This window comes from Bombina bombina, chromosome 5 (assembly GCF_027579735.1).
Source record: "Bombina bombina isolate aBomBom1 chromosome 5, aBomBom1.pri, whole genome shotgun sequence".
NCBI classification, from domain to species: Eukaryota; Metazoa; Chordata; class Amphibia; order Anura; family Bombinatoridae; genus Bombina; species Bombina bombina.
Window position 1 is genome coordinate 675,770,341 of NC_069503.1, and position 23,054 is coordinate 675,793,394.

A 23,054-nucleotide genomic window follows, 5' to 3' on the forward strand; every position below is an offset into this window, starting at 1 on the left:
GCAAACCTTAGATACCGGTAATGATCTTTGTGAATCGGTATGTGAAGGTAAGCATCCTTTAAATCCACTGTGGTCATGTACTGACCCTTTTGGATCATGGGTAAAATTGTCCGAATAGTCTCCATTTTGAACGATGGAACTCGTAGGAATTTGTTTAGGATTTTTAAATCCAGGATTGGCCTGAAAGTTCCCTCTTTTTTGGGAACCACAAACAGATTTGAGTAAAACCCTTGTCCCTGTTCCGACCGTGGAACTGGATGGATTACTCCCATTAATAAAAGCTCTTGTACGCAGGGTAGAAACGCCTCTTTCTTTATTTGGTTTGTTGACAAACTTGACAGATGAAATCTCTCTCTTGGGGGAGAGTATTTGAAGTCCAGAAGGTATCCCTGAGATATTATCTCTAGCGCCCAGGGATCCTGGACATCTCTTGCCCAAGCCTGGGCGAAGAGAGAAAGTCTGCCCCCCCACTAGATCCGTTCCCGGATCGGGGGCCCTCAATTCATGCTGTTTTAGGGGCACCAGCAGGTTTCCTGGCCTGCTTGCCCTTGTTCCAGGACTGGTTAGGTCTCCAGCCTTGTCTGTAGCGAGCAACAGATCCTTCTTGTTTTGGAGCAGAGGAAGTTGATGCTGCTCCTGCTTTGAAATTCCGAAAGGAACGAAAATTAGATTGTCTAGCCTTAGGTTTGGCTCTGTCTTGAGGCAGGGCATGGCCTTTACCTCCTGTAATGTCAGCGATAATTTCTTTCAATCCGGGCCCGAATAAGGTCTGCCCTTTGAAAGGTATATTAAGTAATTTAGACTTAGAAGTAACGTCAGCTGACCAGGATTTTAGCCACAGTGCTCTGCGCGCCTGAATGGCGAATCCGGAATTCTTAGCTGTAAGCTTAGTTAAATGTACTACGGCATCTGAAATAAATGAGTTAGCTAACTTAAGAGCTTTAAGCCTGTGTGTAATCTCATCTAATGGAGCTGATTCAAGTGTCCCTTCCAGAGACTCAAACCAAAATGCTGCTGCAGCCGTGACAGGCGCAATGCATGCAAGGGGTTGCAATATAAAACCTTGTTGAACAAACATTTTCTTAAGGTAACCCTCTAACTTTTTATCCATTGGATCTGAAAAGGCACAGCTATCCTCCACCGGGATAGTGGTACGCTTAGCTAAAGTAGAAACTGCTCCCTCCACCTTAGGGATCGTTTGCCATAAGTCCTGTGTGGTGGTGTCTATTGGAAACATCTTTCTAAATATCGGAGGGGGTGAGAACGGCACACCGGGTCTATCCCACTCCTTAGTAACAATTTCAGTAAGTCTCTTAGGTATAGGAAAAACATCAGTACTCGACGGTACCGCAAAATATTTATCCAACCTACACATTTTTTCTGGTATTGCAACTGTGTTACAATCATTCAGAGCCGCTAACACCTCCCCTAGTAATACACGGAGGTTTTCCAGCTTAAATTTAAATTTGAAATATCTGAATCCAATCTGTTTGGATCAGAACCGTCAGCCGCAGAATGAAGCTCTCCGTCCTCATGTTCTGCAAGTTGTGACGCAGTATCTGACATGGCCCTAACATTATCAGCGCACTCTGTTCTCACCCCAGAGTGATCACGCTTACCTCTTAGTTCTGGTAATTTAGCCAAAACTTCAGACATAACAGTAGCCATATCCTGTAATGTGATTTGTAATGGCCGCCCAGATGTACTCGGCGCCACAATATCAGGCACCCCCCGAGCGGGAGATGCAGGTACTGACACGTGAGGCGAGTTAGTCGGCATAACTCTCCCCTCGTTGTTTGGTGAAATGTGTTCAATTTGTACAGATTGACTTTTATTTAAAGTAGCATCAATACAGTTAGTACATAAATTTCTATTGGGCTCCACTTTGGCATTAGCACATATAGCACAGATGTCTTCCTCTGAATCAGACATGTTTAACACACTAGCAAATAAACTAGCAACTTGGAAATACTTTTCAAGTAATTTACTATAATATGAAAACGTACTGTGCCTATAAGAAGCACAGAAAGAGTTATGACAGTTGAAAGTTAATAAACTGAAAGGTTATAGCATCAAATCTTTGTAAAAAAACACAATTTTAGCAAAGGCTTGTTCCCATTAGCAAAGGATAACTAACCCTGATAGCAGAAAAAAAAAAAAAAGTTACAGAAATAAACGTTTTTTATCACAGTCAACTACAATCTCACAGCTCTGCTGTGAATGATTACCTCCCTCAAAACAAGTTTTGAAGACCCCTGAGTTCTGTAGAGATGAACCGGATCATGCAGGAAATACAATGAGCTTCTGACTGAATTTTTTGACCTCCCCCTCACACACAACAGTGAGAGAGATCAGTAAACTGTCATAAATTAAATAAAACAACTGCCAAGTGGAAAAAATAATGCCCAAAACATTTTATTCACCCAGTACCTCAGAAAATGAAACAATTTTACATGCCAGCAAAAAACGTTTAACATAAATTAAGTGTTATTAAAGAGCCTGTTGCCAGTCCCTGCAAATTAGGCTAAAGTCTTATGCACACAGTATAATTCCAGTGAAGTGCCATTCCCCAGAATACTGAAGTGTAAAATATACATACATGACAGCCTGATACCAGATGCTGCTACTGCATTTAAGGCTGAGTTTACATTATATCGGTATGGCAGAATTTTCTCATCAATTCCATTGTCAGAAAATAATAAGCTGCTACATACCTCTTTGCAGATTAATCTGCCCGCTGTCCCCTGATCTGAAGTTTACCTCTCCTCAGATGGCCGAGAAACAGCAATATAATCTTAACTACGCCGGCTAAAATCATAGTAAAAACTCAGGTAGATTCTTCTTCAAATTCTACCAGAGAAGGAATAACACACTCCGGTGCTATTATAAAATAACAAACTTTTGATTGAAGGTATAAAACTAAATATAATCACCATAGTCCTCTCACACATCCTATCTAGTCGTTGGGTGCAAGAGAATGACTGGTAATGGCAGTTAGGGGAGGAGCTATATAGCAGCTCTGCTGGGTGAATCCTCTTGCACTTCCTGTTGGGGAGGAGTTAATATCCCATAAGTAATGGATGATCCGTGGACTGGATACACTTAACAAGAGAAAAGAGGTTTCTCATATGAGACCCACATGTGGTCTCCTGTATTTCAAGATACCTTCCTGTAGTAATTTTAATAGTTGGTCTGAGATCCAAGTGTGGTCTCCTGCGTTTTCTTTTGGAAGGTTTACTCTGTCAGGCATGTTACAAATGTGTTGTACCTTAATTTGTTTCCTAAAGCTTCATGGATACTGTAACTAACTTGAATGTCATTATCGTAAACTTCTTGTATGCCTTTAATTTTAAACTCAATAAAAAAAATAAAAAAAAACATGGTGGCGCCCATTATTATTTGGATACAACAACTTTAGGCTTATATTTTCAGTATTTAAACTAATATACCTTTAAAATATATCTAAAAATTATTCTCAGGCTAATCTTTGCTTTGAATATATCATTATGTCTAGCGTTATGTAGTGATTAATGTCATATAAAGATCTGGGAGGGGCTTAGAAAACAGAAGGAATTTTTATTACATTGAATTGGTGTTGTAAAAATGTGATGACAGTTGATTGCATTAAATTGTCATACAAAATGAGAATAAAAAAACAATAGAGATGTAGCAGTAAAGAAACTTAAAACCAGTTAAACAGTAATGCATATTAAAAAAATAGGGTGACAAATATGGAAACTTAAAAAAATAGAAAAAAATATAAAACAAAAAAAGGCATATTTTGAAATTCGTTTGACATCCCAAGAGCTTAACGAATATAATAGAATTATATAAACTGAAAATACTATGAAGTAAGAAGTCTGTGTAGGAAACATTACACAATGTGTGTCACTAAAAATCCTTCAAGACTTCATGCCTCACAGACAAATACATGAGCAATTTAGAATCATTGGCCTTTGGCCATAATTTTTCGTGACAACCTCGGCTAAGGGCTGCGACACTCGAGGGTTGAAAATTATTGTAGTAATCTAACAAACAGCAATGTACAAACTACATAATTTATGAGAATTACTTTCTTCCATCTATAAGCTCTGTTTTATAAGTATCACGTTGTATTTTTTTTCTACGGATGCTGATTAATAGAGATCAAAAGCATGGTTTTATTCAACATAATATTATTTCTGTTAATGTACTGTAGAAACCAAGGTAAATGCTATTTGTAATATTTTTGTATGCATATTCAATATAAAAACTTTTGAAAACAAAAAAAAAAAAAAAAAAAAAAACATTTTACCACTGCTACATCACACTTGGTAACTTGCCAAAAGCACCAAAAAAAACTGCTGTTAGCACTAAGCTCCGTACAACTGAAGAGTCTTGCCCTATATTTTATGTAGATTATATGCAATGTGAAGATACTTATCATTTACTACTTAAATAAAAATGTATGAAGGTAGTAACTGCCACATTTGTGGAAGGGGTTAAAGGGAAAATCTAGTTGGTTTTTTTTTAATAAAAAAAAAAAAGCTTTTTATTTGTAAACAAAATCTTTTCATTTAGTTTGTCCTTTAAATGATTATAGTCAGTGCTGCACTCCTGGGACACTCTCCTCAAGATGAGAATATGGCCAGTTATTGGAGATTACACACATAGGGGCATATTTATCAAGCTCCGTGTTTCTGGCGAGCCTTCAGGCTCCATAACCTGTCCGCCTGCTCTGAGGCGGCGAAAAGACATCACCAAAAAACAACCCGATCCAATACGATTGGGTTTGATTGACACCCCCTGCTGGCGGCCGAATGGCCGCGAATCTGTAGGGGGCAGCGTTGCACCAGCAGTTCACAAGAACTGCTGGTGCAATGATAAATGCCGACAACGTATGCTGTCGGCATTTATCGATGTGCGGCAGACATGATCCGCAATATTGGATCATGTCCGCTCGCACATTAATAAATAGGCCCCATATGCTTCTCATTTGCACACCAACCATATCCTCATCTAGAGTGGCACAGGAGAGCAATTTTAACACATAAGGAAAGAAAGGGATTTGTTTTAAACATAGCATTTTATTTTTACAACAGAATGCCCCTTTAAAAGAGAGAATTCTGGCTTACTCTATCATTTTCCAAGCTCCTCTTTCTCCCTCCCAGGAACACTGCCAATGCATTTAAAAGTACAATGTGTATTGTGTGAGTGGACCTAATTACTGCGGTTATGAAGCCTTGGAGACGTGTGCACTAGATCCTGTCTCTGAGTCACATATCCTATCTTGTTATTAACACAAGTGTACTTTGAATGCTGCAAAAGCCTTAATTTTCAATTTATTACTTGCTACCTCATTTTCACTTCTTTACTGGTTCATTAGCTCATCTTCCTATTCCCTTAACTTTCTATCGGCTGTAAATCTGTACCTGAGTAAAATTAATAAAAACTAGGCAGTCAGAGTTTCATGGACACAACTGACACTGTTTCTTAAAATATATCAAGCCATTAAAGGGACAGTATACACCGATTTTCATAGAACTGCATGTAATAAACACTAATATAAACAATAATATGCACAGATACTGATCTAAAAATCCAGTAGAAAACCTTTTTAAAACTTACCTAAAAGCTCCAGTTTAGCACTGTTAAAAAGATTACGCTGGGACACCCAGTAAAATGGGCTGAAAAGCAAAAAAAGAGTAGACACTCCCCCCTCCTCTGCATATGAAAAGACCCTTAACACAAACAGGAGCAAGCTGGAGTAGGTAGACAACAGTCTAATTCTAAAACTTTCTGGCTTGGTTAGGAGTCTGAAAATCAGTACAATGTTATTTAAAAATAAACAAAATTTTACATTTAAAAAAAAAAAAAAAAAAAAAAAAACCTGTATAGGCTATATAAATGCATCCTCTACATAACATTTACACAAATCTAGTGTACTATGTCCCTTTAACAATGGGAAAGTATCTACAGCAGATTATGAAAAGATTTTATACAAAACTACATATATGGAAATAAAGTTTGTAAATCATCTTCTCATTCAGTACTGGGGGACAGTGCCCCTCGGATGCCACAAATTGTGTGCACAATATTGGGTCCTATATAAACTGCAATATCAAGTATAATTACAATAAATATACCGAATATTGCAATATCAAGTATGTTGTCTACCTGATCACTTGTCATTTATGTGGGAAAAAATAAGTAGACTGTATGCAATGTTTTTTTGAACACACAGAATATTGAAGCATTTATGTGACAATGAGTATCTTCTCTGTATTATAATTACTTTAAGATATGTGGATTTGAACCTTATCAATTTCAGAGGAACTCAGCATGTACTGAGACCCGAGTGGGGTAATGATAGAAATACAAAATTGAATAAACGTGATCCATTTTGAATTTTTTACATTGCAAATACGTCATCCCACTGCTCTCAATAAAGCATGTGATGATAATATATTTTGTTGACAGCTAAATTAATGTAATTGTTAATAATATTTGCCAAATTGTATTTATTTTGTGTATAAATTATGCACGATTATTAAAATAAAGATCATATTCTCTGTATTATTAATATGCCTATCTAATATACTACACCCTCTGTGTGTTACCATGGACTTTGCTGTCTTTTTTAAACTTGTGGAATAAAGATCAAGTTTTATTTACACGGATCGATCGACTTTGTCCTTTGTTGATGAACTTTCTATTTGCCGGATGATCGACCGGTGGACGGGATAACCAGCTAGCCCCCATTGGACACCTACAGCATGTGACCGCGCTAGGACGTGAGCTACGTACCCGGAAGTAAACGGATGTGGGCGTTGGACTCGACAGGCAGTGTACTCCAAACGGACCGCGGTGTTTGAAAGTTGTGGATCTGTGAGTAGACTCAGTTGTTCGCTGGGTTTCCTGTCCTGTCCGGCCTGGAGGTCTGTATACCCGGAGGGAGGAGAGGTGAGCAATACTCTTCAGACGCTGGGACTGTCCATTGTTTATAGGGCTAGCTGTGAAAGTGCCACTAGTTTACTAATAGGTGTTTAATAGGTGTTTTTCACCTTTGACTCTGCTTTATTAATATGCCAAACAGATTAGTTAGGTCTGAAACCATTTAATTAAACCTCACATTACTGATAAAGAAAGATGGTGAAACACTATGATGTGTGTTTTAAAGCAAATTATTATGTATTTTTGTATGTGTGCCAATGAGTGGGAGAATGATGATTCTAATAATGGAAGAATAAAAGTTTTATAATAGCGGTTTGGCTTGCTGGTGTATTTTTTCACAAATGTATTCTCCTGCCTACAAATCTGTAGTTTAAAGTTAGCATCCAAAGTTTAAAAATAATTCTACACTTTGCATTTCAAACAATGTACAAAATACAAAACCCGGTTTTACAAGAAATTACAGTGTTGTTTTGCTTACAATTGGTTGTTTAATATATGGCTCACAGTAAAAACTCAACTTGGTTCAAAATAGTCAGAGATGACAATGAAAGTTAGGAAAATAATTTTGTTGTAAACCAACATGATTTAACCAAAAATGAATTAAAACTTTAGATGGCACTTACCTAAATGGAGAAAACAAAAATGATAAGGTAGTTTCTTTTTTGTTTATCATCTTGACCTGGGAGAAAATGAAAAGTATTTGTTTATTCATTAAACAACTTACAACCATCAAAGAAAGCTACCCAACTAAGCATAAAAACAGAATTTATGTTTACCTGATAAATTACTTTCTCCAACGGTGTGTCCGGTCCACGGCGTCATCCTTACTTGTGGGATATTCTCCTCCCCAACAGGAAATGGCAAAGAGCCCAGCAAAGCTGGTCACATGATCCCTCCTAGGCTCCGCCTACCCCAGTCATTCGACCGACGTTAAGGAGGAATATTTGCATAGGAGAAACCATATGATACCGTGGTGACTGTAGTTAAAGAAAATAAATTATCAGACCTGATTAAAAAAACCAGGGCGGGCCGTGGACCGGACACACCGTTGGAGAAAGTAATTTATCAGGTAAACATAAATTCTGTTTTCTCCAACATAGGTGTGTCCGGTCCACGGCGTCATCCTTACTTGTGGGAACCAATACCAAAGCTTTAGGACACGGATGAAGGGAGGGAGCAAATCAGGTCACCTAAATGGAAGGCACCACGGCTTGCAAAACCTTTCTCCCAAAAATAGCCTCAGAAGAAGCAAAAGTATCAAACTTGTAAAATTTGGTAAAAGTGTGCAGTGAAGACCAAGTCGCTGCCCTACATATCTGATCAACAGAAGCCTCGTTCTTGAAGGCCCATGTGGAAGCCACAGCCCTAGTGGAATGAGCTGTGATTCTTTCGGGAGGCTGCCGTCCGGCAGTCTCGTAAGCCAATCTGATGATGCTTTTAATCCAAAAAGAGAGAGAGGTAGAAGTTGCTTTTTGACCTCTCCTTTTACCAGAATAAACAACAAACAAGGAAGATGTTTGTCTAAAATCCTTTGTAGCATCTAAATAGAATTTTAGAGCGCGAACAACATCCAAATTGTGCAACAAACGTTCCTTCTTTGAAACTGGTTTCGGACACAGAGAAGGTACGATAATCTCCTGGTTAATGTTTTTGTTAGAAACAACTTTTGGAAGAAAACCAGGTTTAGTACGTAAAACCACCTTATCTGCATGGAACACCAGATAAGGAGGAGAACACTGCAGAGCAGATAATTCTGAAACTCTTCTAGCAGAAGAGATTGCAACTAAAAACAAAACTTTCCAAGATAATAACTTAATATCAACGGAATGTAAGGGTTCAAACGGAACCCCCTGAAGAACTGAAAGAACTAAATTGAGACTCCAAGGAGGAGTCAAAGGTTTGTAAACAGGCTTAATTCTAACCAGAGCCTGAACAAAGGCTTGAACATCTGGCACAGCTGCCAGCTTTTTGTGAAGTAACACAGACAAGGCAGAAATCTGTCCCTTCAGGGAACTTGCAGATAATCCTTTTTCCAATCCTTCTTGAAGGAAGGATAGAATCTTAGGAATCTTAACCTTGTCCCAAGGGAATCCTTTAGATTCACACCAACAGATATATTTTTTCCAAATTTTGTGGTAAATTTTTCTAGTTACAGGCTTTCTGGCCTGAACAAGAGTATCGATAACAGAATCTGAGAACCCTCGCTTCGATAAGATCAAGCGTTCAATCTCCAAGCAGTCAGCTGGAGTGAAACCAGGTTCGGATGTTCGAACGGACCCTGAACAAGAAGGTCTCGTCTCAAAGGTAGCTTCCAAGGTGGAGCCGATGACATATTCACCAGATCTGCATACCAAGTCCTGCGTGGCCACGCAGGAGCTATCAAGATCACCGACGCCCTCTCCTGATTGATCCTGGCTACCAGCCTGGGGATGAGAGGAAACGGCGGGAACACATAAGCTAGTTTGAAGGTCCAAGGTGCTACTAGTGCATCCACTAGAGCCGCCTTGGGATCCCTGGATCTGGACCCGTAGCAAGGAACTTTGAAGTTCTGACGAGAGGCCATCAGATCCATGTCTGGAATGCCCCACAGCTGAGTGACTTGGGCAAAGATTTCCGGATGGAGTTCCCACTCCCCCGGATGCAATGTCTGACGACTCAGAAAATCCGCTTCCCAATTTTCCACTCCTGGGATGTGGATAGCGGACAGGTGGCAGGAGTGAGACTCCGCCCATAGAATGATTTTGGTCACTTCTTCCATCGCTAGAGAACTCCTTGTTCCCCCCTGATGGTTGATGTACGCAACAGTTGTCATGTTGTCTGATTGAAACCGTACGAACTTGGCCCTCGCTAGCTGAGGCCAAGCCTTGAGAGTATTGAATATCGCTCTCAGTTCCAGAATATTTATCGGTAGAAGAGATTCTTCCCGAGACCAAAGACCCTGAGCTTTCAGGGCTCCCCAGACCGCGCCCCAGCCCATCAGACTGGCGTCGGTCGTGACAATGACCCACTCTGGTCTGCGGAATGTCATCCCTTGTGACAGGTTGTCCAGGGACAGCCACCAACGGAGTGAGTCTCTGGTCCTCTGATTTACTTGTATCTTCGGAGACAAGTCTGTATAATCCCCATTCCACTGACTGAGCATGCACAGTTGTAATGGTCTTAGATGAATGCGCGCAAAAGGAACTATGTCCATTGCCGCGACCATCAACCCGATCACTTCCATGCACTGAGCTATGGAAGGAAGAGGAACGGAATGAAGTATCCGACAAGAGTCTAGAAGCTTTGTTTTTCTGGCCTCTGTCAGAAATATCCTCATTTCTAAGGAGTCTATTATTGTTCCCAAGAAGGGAACCCTTGTTGACGGAGATAGAGAACTCTTTTCCACGTTCACTTTCCATCCGTGAGATCTGAGAAAGGCCAGGACGATGTCCGTGTGAGCCTTTGCTTGAGGAAGGGACGACGCTTGAATCAGAATGTCGTCCAAGTAAGGTACTACAGCAATGCCCCTTGGTCTTAGCACAGCTAGAAGGGACCCTAGTACCTTTGTGAAAATCCTTGGAGCAGTGGCTAATCCGAAAGGAAGCGCCACGAACTGGTAATGCTTGTCCAGGAATGCGAACCTTAGGAACCGATGATGTTCCTTGTGGATAGGAATATGTAGATACGCATCCTTTAAATCCACCGTGGTCATGAATTGACCTTCCTGGATGGAAGGAAGAATAGTTCGAATGGTTTCCATCTTGAACGATGGAACCTTGAGAAACTTGTTTAAGATCTTGAGATCTAAGATTGGTCTGAACGTTCCCTCTTTTTTGGGAACTATGAACAGATTGGAGTAGAACCCCATCCCTTGTTCTCTTAATGGAACAGGATGAATCACTCCCATTTTTAACAGGTCTTCTACACAATGTAAGAATGCCTGTCTTTTTATGTGGTCTGAAGACAACTGAGACCTGTGGAACCTCCCCCTTGGGGGAAGTCCCTTGAATTCCAGAAGATAACCTTGGGAGACTATTTCTAGCGCCCAAGGATCCAGAACATCTCTTGCCCAAGCCTGAGCGAAGAGAGAGAGTCTGCCCCCCACCAGATCCGGTCCCGGATCGGGGGCCAACATTTCATGCAGTCTTGGTAGCAGTGGCAGGTTTCCTGGCCTGCTTTCCCTTGTTCCAGCCTTGCATTGGTCTCCAAGCTGGCTTGGCTTGAGAAGTATTACCCTCTTGCTTAGAGGACGTAGCACCTCGGGCTGGTCCGTTTCTACGAAAGGGACGAAAATTAGGTTTATTTTTTGCCTTGAAAGGCCGATCCTGAGGAAGGGCGTGGCCCTTACCCCCAGTGATATCAGAGATAATCTCTTTCAAGTCAGGGCCAAACAGCGTTTTCCCCTTGAAAGGAATGTTAAGTAGCTTGTTCTTGGAAGACGCATCAGCCGACCAAGATTTCAACCAAAGCGCTCTGCGCGCCACAATAGCAAACCCAGAATTCTTAGCCGCTAACCTAGCCAATTGCAAAGTGGCGTCTAGGGTGAAAGAATTAGCCAATTTGAGAGCATTGATTCTGTCCATAATCTCCTCATAAGGAGGAGAATCACTATCGACCGCCTTTATCAGCTCATCGAACCAGAAACATGCGGCTGTAGCGACAGGGACAATGCATGCAATTGGTTGTAGAAGGTAACCCTGCTGAACAAACATCTTTTTAAGCAAACCTTCTAATTTTTTATCCATAGGATCTTTGAAAGCACAACTATCCTCTATGGGTATAGTGGTGCGTTTGTTTAAAGTGGAAACCGCCCCCTCGACCTTGGGGACTGTCTGCCATAAGTCCTTTCTAGGGTCGACCAAAGGAAACAATTTTTTAAATATGGGGGGAGGGACGAAAGGAATACCGGGCCTTTCCCATTCTTTATTAACAATGTCCGCCACCCGCTTGGGTATAGGAAAAGCTTCTGGGAGCCCCGGCACCTCTAGGAACTTGTCCATTTTACATAGTTTCTCTGGGATGACCAACTTGTCACAATCATCCAGAGTGGATAATACCTCCTTAAGCAGAATGCGGAGATGTTCCAACTTAAATTTAAATGCAATCACATCAGGTTCAGCCTGTTGAGAAATGTTCCCTGAATCAGTAATTTCTCCCTCAGACAAAACTTCCCTGGCCCCATCAGACTGGGTTAGGGGCCCTTCAGAGATATTAGTATCAGCGTTGCCATGCTCTTCAGTATCTAAAACAGAGCAGCCGCGCTTACGCTGACAAGTGTTCATTTGGGCTAAAATGTTTTTGACAGAATTATCCATTACAGCCGTTAATTGTTGCATAGTAAGGAGTATTGGCGCGCTAGATGTACTAGGGGCCTCCTGAGTGGGCAAGACTCGTGTAGACGAAGGAGGGAATGATGCAGTACCATGCTTACTCCCCTCACTTGAGGAATCATCTTGGGCATCATTGTCATTATCACATAAATCACATTTATTTAAATGAATAGGAATTCTGGCTTCCCCACATTCAGAACACAGTCTATCTGGTAGTTCAGACATGTTAAACAGGCATAAACTTGATAACAAAGTACAAAAAACGTTTTAAAATAAAACCGTTACTGTCACTTTAAATTTTAAACTGAACACACTTTATTACTGCAATTGCGAAAAAACATGAAGGAATTGTGCAAAATTCACCAAATTTTCACCACAGTGTCTTAAAGCCTTAAAAGTATTGCACACCAAATTTGGAAGCTTTAACCCTTAAAATAACGGAACCGGAGCCGTTTTAAACTTTAACCCCTTTACAGTCCCTGGTATCTGCTTTGCTGAGACCCAACCAAGCCCAAAGGGGAATACGATACCAAATGACGCCTTCAGAAAGTCTTTCCTAAGTGTCAGAGCTCCTCTCACATGCGACTGCATGCCATGCCTCTCAAAAACAAGTGCGCCACACCGGCGCGAAAATGAGGCTCTGCTTATGCTTTGGGAAAGCCCCTAAGGTATAAGGTGTCTAATACAGTGCCTGCCGATATTATTATATCAAAATACCCAGATAAAATGATTCCTCAAGGCTAAATATGTGTTAATAATGAATCGATTTAGCCCAAAAAAAGTCTACAGTCTTAATAAGCCCTTGTGAAGCCCTTATTTACGATCGTAATAAACATGGCTTACCGGATCCCATAGGGAAAATGACAGCTTCCAGCATTACATCGTCTTGTTAGAATGTGTCATACCTCAAGCAGCAAGAGACTGCATACTGTTCCCCCAACTGAAGTTAATTGCTCTCAACAGTCCTGTGTGGAACAGCCATGGATTTTAGTTACGGTTGCTAAAATCATTTTCCTCATACAAACAGAAATCTTCATCTCTTTTCTGTTTCTGAGTAAATAGTACATACCAGCACTATTTCAAAATAACAAACTCTTGATTGAATAATAAAAACTACAGTTAAACACTAAAAAACTCTAAGCCATCTCCGTGGAGATGTTGCCTGTACAACGGCAAAGAGAATGACTGGGGTAGGCGGAGCCTAGGAGGGATCATGTGACCAGCTTTGCTGGGCTCTTTGCCATTTCCTGTTGGGGAGGAGAATATCCCACAAGTAAGGATGACGCAGTGGACCGGACACACCTATGTTGGAGAAATAGTGTTTTTAAAATCTTTAGCCTCTGCACTGAAAAAAAGATATTAAATGTTCTAAAATATATTACAGTTTTATTTAAAAGTGAGATGTGCTGAATCTCAGGGGTACAGCTGTTATCCCTCTCAGCAAGTACACAATATCCCCCTAGAACATTACCCCTGGTTAAGCAAAGGGATTAATATTGAAATGGTAGAATATGGCAAATGTATGAAAGGAAGACCAAGTACCATTTGTCATGTTTATGCAGTTCTCTTAACTCTCTACTTATCCTTTATAACCTCCGCTCTTGCACATGTTTCTAATTTGCCTACTCGCTCTCACATAAACTCTGTAAACTCCCCTCACTAATTGCTTGGTATTCCTGAGCAGTTACTGCAAAGTACCTTGGAAACCGGCTCTGCAAATTGACAAGCAGTCACAGACTTCATCGATCGCATACTCGGTCATCAAGGTGCGGTGACGTCACACGCCAACGTACCAGACACACGCTCTTCCGGAACTTGGAATAGACACAAACTCAGCTTCGAATCCGTCTAACATTCAAGCTCAACCTTCTGCATTGAGCCTTCACCTCCAAACTTATAACTAATACTTCTTAATACCGCTATGAACTATTAGCTGTCAATCAACCAAACTGCATGTAAACAACATTTGAATGCCATTTCCTCAGTTTTGTTTGTAACCAATTGTACATAGGTACACCTCCACTAATTATATTGACTTAATCCGTAGGTAGCGATACTTTGCTCTTCAGTAAAACATGATAGTTGCTCATACATATTTGTAATCCATTTATCAATTGCTGCAATTGTAATTAACATAGGTGCAGTTGAACTACACTGAGCAGAGCTAACACCTCGCACCTCTCAGTTTCATTTCAGCTTGAACCTTATAAGACTTGCCAGGTTTGTCTATTGATACAGTGTTACAATGTGTTGCGACCTTATCTATACTGCAGTTGTGGTCCAATCATATCATTACTCTACTTTTTAGGTAGACAACTAACCAGTTCCTGACATTAATACCAAGCCACAAAACAATGGACCCAGCAGGCTTAATTTCTCATGTCAAAGCCTTAACACAAACAGTTGACAATCTTGCAAAGGGATTGTCAGCCTTGCAATTAGAGAATACCTCTCTCAAACACTATATAAATGAAAAAATAGATTCTCTAAAAGTATCTTTTAGTTCCCATGAACCTCAACCTTGCCCCCCACAACCATTTTCTGGCCAAAGACATGAGTTTAGGGAATTCAATAACTCCTGTTATCTATATTTCCAGCTCAAACCTAAAACTTACTCTAATGACCATTTAAAGGTTCTCACCATTGTATCATACCTACGTGGAGAACCACGTATATGGGCAAACCTCTTTTTTGAAACTGATGATCCAATCCTACATTCCCTGGATCAGTTTTTCAAAGCAATGGCTCAACTATATGATGACCCATTCAAACAACTTTCAGCCGAAACAGCTATGCGCTCATTACGTCAGAATAGAAGGCCTGTAGAGGAATACATTACTGATTTTAAGAAATGGTCCTCAGATACACTATGGAATGACCTATCTTTACGTAATCAGTTTCGCCTGGGGCTTTGTGATACCCTAAAGGATGAGTTAGCTAGGCAACCATTACCTGACACCTTAGACCAATTAATAGATGTAAGCATTACTCTAGATAGGCGCATAAGGGAGAGACGCTCAGAGAAACAACACACAGATGCGTCACTAAAAACGCCTCACACCACTGCCACCATTCCAATTCACAACAAACCTCCCACAAAGAATACTGTAGTACCCATGGAGCTCGGCTTCATCAGAGGCCCTCTTACTCCACAAGAGAAGCTTAGGCGAAAAGTCAACGACCTTTGCATGTATTGTGGGGGGTTGGACCACACGGTTAAGGACTGTTCCCAACTTCTACGCAGGAATGTTAAGCAAAGAAACATAGAACTCTGTTTATCTGCTAAACAACTACATAATATGTAATTCCTTCTCCTCTGTATCCCGTCATACTAGGTATTGGATGGTTTATGCAGCACGATCCGTCCATAATCTGGTCAACCTCCAAGGTACAATTCACGATACTGTAAAGATACCTGCCTTCACCAGGAGCAACTGTTACTCACCGATTCAGTAATTGTCCCAAAAGAATATTCCTCATTCTCAGATGTTTTTGATAAAAAGGAATCCGAACATCTACCCCCACACAGGCTTTATGACTTTCCTATAGACCTTCTACCTGGTGTGCCTCAGAAAAGAGAGAGAAATTTTACACCCCACTAAATCATAAGAAAAGACAACTAGAGGACAAAGAGGGGGAAAGAATAGAAGGAGAGGCAAAAAGAGTGAGATAAAGACAGGTGATACAGGCATTTTTCATTTAAGTGCCTACCACCACCTTAAATAAGTTCAATTAAGTTCAACACTCATATACACGTAAAGCAATTTGTTAAGAAACTAACTTTAAAACGCTATTTTATAAAAAAAAAACATTGAGAAGCAGGTTAATCCTTCCAGATTCCCCCAGATTGCTACAGATAAGGAAAGAGATACTACACATACCAACTTAAGACCAAAATCAAACTTCTATCCTACTCACGCAAAAGGCTCAAACTTAGAGACCTTTGAAAAAATGGTCCTTAAAGATCTAAAGGATTTTAACCCCAAGAAAGTGAAGCCTAATTTTAATCTTACAAGAAAAGATAAGGATATAATTGAGAAACTACAAAATACAAGCAAGTAGTTATAAAACCAGCCGACAAGGGTGGGGGGGTTGTTATCATGAACAAAGTCAATTACATCACAGAGGCCAATAGGATTCTTAGTGATTCCAAAACCTATAAGACACTAGACCTCAATCCAATTAAGAAAATTACGAAGAGTCTTCTTGACATTTTGGAGGAAGGAAAAGATGGTGGGATTCTGAATGATAATGAATTCAAATTTTTATATCCTGAGTTTCCAAGAACCCCCATCTTTTATTTCCTACCAAAGGTGCACAAAAGCCTTGTCAACCCCCCAGGGAGACCCATCATCTCCGGAATCGGCACCATTACTTGTAATTTATCTAGGTATGTTGATGTTTTTCTTCAAAAATATGTTAAAAATCTAAGCACATATCTCAGGGATTCCACACAGGTATTACAACTGGTAGAAAATATTAAATGGGAAGACAACTTTATTCTTGCTACAAGTGATGTTACATCATTATATACAGTCATAGACCACAATAAAGGTCTACAAGCTGTGAATAACACTCTAAGCAAAGATGGAAGTATCAGTACACAGTTAAGTCAATTTATTTTGAAAGGGATAAAATTCATTCTAGAGAACAACTACTTTGAATTTAATGGTAAATACTACCTCCAGCTTGAAGGTACCACGATGGGCACGAGGTTCGCGCCAAGTTATGCCAATATTTTCATGGGCGACTGGGAAGAAAATTTCCTTAACACACATGAATTTGGCGCGGACCTTGTGCTCTTCAAATGGTACATAGATGACATCTTAATTGTATGGAGAGGATCAGAAGACAATCTAAAGCTCTTTTTTCAAGCAATGAATACCAATGATAGAGGTCTTCATTTTACTTATGACTATAGCAGAACCTCTATCTCGTTTTTAGATCTAGAATTGTTTGTAGATGAAGGTAATATTGCCACCAGAACCTTCTTTAAAAAAGTAGACTGCAATAATTATGTACATAAGAGAAGCTGCCATCATCAAAGATGGAAAGAGAACATACCCACAGGACAATTTCTTAGAATTAGGAAGAACTGTTCTAGACATGTTGATTTTCAAACACAGATTAATGTCTTGCAGCAAAGATTCTATGATAGAGGATATTCAGAACAAGAACTGGAAGGAGCCATTAATAGAGCAGCTACGACAGAAAGAAGTTCTCTTTTACAATACAAAGATAAAGACACATCTAACACTTGTGCTGACAACAATGAATACAATGTAGCCCTTATTACTGACTATAGCAAAAACCATCAAGTTATAAGGAAAGCAATTAATAGACACTGGCATATAGTTAAGAAGGACCCCCTAATAGGAGACTTATTAGCCTATAAACCTAAAATCATATTCAGGAAAGCAAAAAACCTAAAACAAATCTTGGCGCCCAGTGAACTAAAGAAAGAAGGCACTAGTATGATTGACCGAGATTTACAGGGTCATAATCTCAAAGGTTTCTTCCCCTGTCATCTATGTAGAGCCTGTAGATATAGTAGTAAGAGTAGAACTGTCCATATAGTAGGAACAGGAGAAGATTTTAATATTAAAGCTATTATTAGATGCTCACACAAAGGGGTGGTATATCTTATCAAATGTTCATGTAACCTATTTTACATTGGTGAAACCACTAGAATGTTACGAGACAGGATTAGAGAGCACCTCTGTAATATTGAAAAGGGCAATCTGGACACCCACCTTTATAAGCATTTCAGGGAAATTCATAGTAATAATCTGCAACATTTTAAATTTTGAGGTATATGTATAGTGAGAGGAGACTGGAGAGGGGGCAATTTTGAAAATAAGCTCTTGAAGAAGGAATCGGAGCTTATATATAAATTTGATACCCTCTATCCAAGAGGTCTAAACTCAGAGATGGATCTGTCTCCATTTCTAGGAGTGTAAAACCTGTCAAGACCCCTATAATTAAGGCCCACATGCAGAATATGAAATATTTAATCTTGAACTATCATTCTATTATGTAGAATGTTTATATTCTTTTATATAAATAACCTCTGTAAATTTTGAATGATTTATACTGCAAAAAAAAAGCTACATGTCCACTTATGGAATAAGTTATGGGCAATATGTAAACTATTTACAAATAATGTGTTAATTTAATGTATAACATTGGCATTTATTTAACTATATCCCTTTAAATAGAAATCCCCAAAAGAAAAGTTACACTCTGAAGAAGTTATCGAAGATTCATTTGATTTACTGTCTGCCATTTTTATTGTAAACGAAATGCAAATTTATAGATTTTTTTAATAAAGAGAGATATGAAACTATATGATAAAAATACATTCTTATCTATTTATTCTTATTTATTTATTAATTTTCAGCATATGAAAATAAGAATAGTTATATAATCCATTAATCCTATATTAATACTGTTTGGTAAAAGTTGGTTTTTAGCATTATAACAATTAATTTTAAATCCAAGATTGTTAAACAATTATTATATTTTTGAGCATTCTTTGTTTGGTATAATTTCTTTTTTTTAATACTATGGAATACCACCCTAATATAGATTTTTGTAATTTGAATTTAAGATAAGTTTTTTCTTTATAATATCATAACACCGTTTAATATGTTTTTGATAAACATACAACTTATGGACTTAACTATTGTAATTTTACAAAGTCTTTTGGAGCTGACAAAAATCCTCAAGAATATCCAACCAATGTTTGACATTCATATGTTGGATATAATAAGGATTGCATGAAAATTCTGCATACCACCTTAAAAAGAAACTCACCTTGAGATCTAATTGAAAAAACTATCATCCAATTGAATTGAAGTAGTGGATTTTTAAACAGAGTTCCGGGAGCAACTGTCATCTTGAAAAAGCCCAAATACACGGGTGAAACGCGTAGAAAGAAAGAAAGTTGCTGATCCTGTCAAGAACTTTTAAACTAGGTACGTCGTACCGCGCGTGACATACGCTAAGAGCGGGGGTTGTTTTGTTTCATTGGTTCAGCGCATCTTCCCTCTTGCCGGAATCCTGCTGTTTACAGCCGACGCAGGTGTGAATCTCAGCGAAACGCTGACCAGAGTGATAACGCGCCTGGCGAGGAAAAGGTTCCGGTAACGAACCAGAGTTGCCTGCTAGAGTGTGAGTAATCGCTAAACAGCCTGATCTCAAGGTGAGCAGTGTGCACAATATAAGAATCAGTGACCAGCTTGTTTACATTACGGAATCACTATTATTCATTCTCGAGTGATTTAAGACTATCTCCCTTGACACAGAGACTTTATTGCTGTTCAGTCTGTATATATCAAGGCGTTCCACAGCGCACATATCTGATTATGGTATTTTGCAAATCTGACATATGTTACAAATATCCTATGATTTGACACAAAGATATGGAGCAATAGCAACATCGTTACATTTATACTAGCAACACCGTTACTTTTATATCTGCATTCAGCCCAAGACTGGATCCTATTGCAATTACAAGGAACATTTGGTGCTTTTTATATTGGCATTTTTATAGCCAGTAGACTTTTTTTCATGGTTTTATATATTTTTTTAGGGTGGTGTTCCAAATAGCTATTATTATCCTTATTTTCTTTTTTTTCATTTATTTAATTTTTATTTTTTTGTTATTGCAATTCAATGTATTACATGTTAGGGAGACGTCCCTTGTAATGTTGTATTGAAGTAAATCATATATATCTTATGCTGTGTTATATCTCTCATTATTTATTACACTGTTATTATATTTGATTAAGTGTGTAGGTTTTTCTTAGCTTTTAGCGCCCTCTCATTTGTGGTTTTTATTTCTGTCTTATTATAACCATCCTGGGGAGGTGGTAGGAGAGTGGCTTAGTTCAACCTTTAGATTGTAGCGCTGTATTATTTCTGTAATTTCTACCTGGTGTGGACATACCATATGGACACATTTTTCCTTTATCTGAACCAGAATTAGTTCACCTCAAAACCTATTTGAAAGAAAATTTACAAAAAGGGTTTATACGTCCCTCAACATCTCCTGCAGGCGCGGGTATTTTTTTTGTAAGGAATAAAGATCAATCCCTTAGACTACAGGGAATTAAACAAAGTACCTTAAAAAACAGATACCCCCTGCCCCTAATTCCTCAACTTATTGATAGGCTACGCGGTGCGACAGTTTACACCAAACTAGATCTTAGGGGTGCTTATAATCTGGTTCGCATAAAGTCAGGACATGAGTGGTTGACAGCTTTCCGCACCCGCTATGGATTATTTGAGTATACAGTCATGCCTTTCGGGTTGTGTAACGCTCCGGCTATGTTCCAGTATTTTATTAATGACATATTCAAGGATTTACTGGATTTTTTCATGGTGATATACCTGGATGACATCCTCATTTATTCCTCTTCACTTGAGGAACATATCAAACATGTAAAAATCGTATTAACACGACTCCGAGAGAATTCACTCTATGTTAAGCTAGAGAAATGTATTTTCCACACTAAGGAGATCAAATTTCCCGGTTAAGAAATCTCTCCAGATGGAATCCATATGGAAAACAATAAAGTAACAGCTATACTAGATTGGCCCGCACCCAAAACAAAGAGGGATGTCCAAAGATTCATGGGATTCTCTAATTTCTACAGGAAATTTATAAGGAACTTCGCGGAGTTGACTAGACCCCTAACTAACCTCACAAAGTCTGACGGACGTTTCACTTGGAATGACAATTTACAACAGATATTCGATTTTTTAAATCTGCCTACACTACTGCACCCATCCTTCAATTCCCTAATCCTGACCTGCAATATGTATAAGAAGTAGATGCTTCAAACTATGCACTAGGTGCAATTCTCTCTCAAAGAGTAACTCCAAAGGATCCCCTACACCCAGTTGCCTATTATTCCAGAGTACTGAATACTGCTGAAGTAAATTATCCTATAGGAGACAAGGAGTTGCTTGCTATCAAGGACTCTCTTGAACATTGGAGACATCTACTTGAGGGTACCACCATTCCAGTTTTGATTTTTACAGATCATAAGAACCTGGAATACCTGAAGAGCAATAGAACACTCAGTTCCCGACAAGTTCGGTGGAATCTGTTCTTGGCAAGGTTTAACTACCTTATTACATATAGACCCGCAAGCAAAAATAAGAAGGCCGACGCACTATCTCGACAATTTGAAAATCCAGTAACACCACCGGAAGAAACATCATTGATTACAGCAGACAAATTTCTAGCGTTATCCATTGATCAAACACGAAATTTTAAAACAGAACAAAGCCTCGATATGACCATACACAAACAAGACCTTGTTCTACACACAGATGGTCTATATTACCATCAAGAACAGGTATACGTACCAACAAGCCTAAGGGAAACAGTACTACAATCTCTACATGACTCCGCACTTGTTGGACATCCAGGAATTAAAAAGACGAAAAAATTGGTACAAAGATTTTTTTGGTGGCCAAATCACTTGATAGATACAGCTGATTATGTACGAACCTGTAAAACTTGTGCTACCTCAAAAACAGTGAAAAATCCGCCATATGGAGAACTTATTCCGCTGCCTACTCCGGATCGACCTTGGACAGATATCGCTTTAGACTTCATAGTCGACTTACCTCTTTCCAAAAAAATGCAATACAGTTCTAGTAGTAGTAGATCTATTCAGTAAGATGGCTCATTTCATTCCCTTCCATAAATTACCCACTTCCTTTGAAACAGTTTCTCTAATTGTTAATCATGTATTTAAACTACATGGATTACCTAGCACCATTACTTCCGATAGAGGCACCCAATTTACAAGCAAATTCGGGAAACAACTCTGCCAAGCTTTAGGCATCTCAAGACGTCTTAGTACATCTTTTCATCCCCAATCCAACGGACCAACCAGTGAATCGAAGAATATCTCAGATGTTTCATTTCTGCCAGACAAGATAACTGGGTTCACCTATTACCCTTTGCTGAATTTGCTTTCAATAATTCCTATCATACCTACACTAAAACTCATTTCTTTGTGAATTATGGGTTTCACCCTACTTTCTACTGGGACGTATCAACCCATAACTCCTGCCCAGTAGTAAATGAAGTGATCAACACCATCTCCGACTCTTTCTATTTAACAGCACAGAACATTAAGTCAGCCAAAGAACGATATAAACACCACTACGATAGAAAGAGGATTCCTTCAACATCTTATCAAATTGGGGATTATGTTTGGTTGTTAATACGTAATTTACGCCTACCATTCCCAACAAAAAAATTATCTTCTACTTATGTTGGACCTTTCCCTATTGCCAAGATAATAAACTCCAATGCAGTTACTCTTACTTTACAATCCTACTATGAGAACACATCCTACCTTCCATGTCTCCCTACTCAAGCCATACAGACCGTTACGTCAAGATACTGTCACAGATCTTCATCTACCTGCTATCCCAGTTCCTGCAATGGATTATGAGGTGCAAAAGATTCTCGACTCTCAATGTGTTTGTGGTACCCTCCAATACTTGATCCATTGGAAGGGTTACCCCAATTCTGAGGACTCCTGGGAACCTGCTTTGAATCTCTCTGCACCCCGCCTGCTCTCCCAGTATCACAGGCGACATCCGGATCGCCCAGGTCCTGATCCCCGGGGTTGATCTTTTTGAGGGGGGTCCTGTCATGTTTATGCAGTTCTCTTAACTCTCTACTTATCCTTTATAACCTCCGCTCTTGCACATGTTTCTAATTCCGCGCCTACTCGCTCTCACATAAACTGTGTAAACTCCCCTCACTAATTGCTTGGTATT

General features: G+C 39.3%; 1 protein-coding gene across 1 annotated transcript in view; it reads right to left on the reverse strand.

Moving 5' to 3' along the window:
• Positions 1–23,054, reverse strand: part of PIGN (phosphatidylinositol glycan anchor biosynthesis class N) — a 1,169,967-nt gene that overhangs the window by 773,924 nt on the left and 372,989 nt on the right. The window contains exon 12 of the mRNA XM_053714623.1: positions 7,557–7,612. Within this exon, the coding sequence (XP_053570598.1) occupies positions 7,557–7,612 (56 nt within the window). The remainder of the gene's footprint in view (positions 1–7,556; positions 7,613–23,054) is intronic.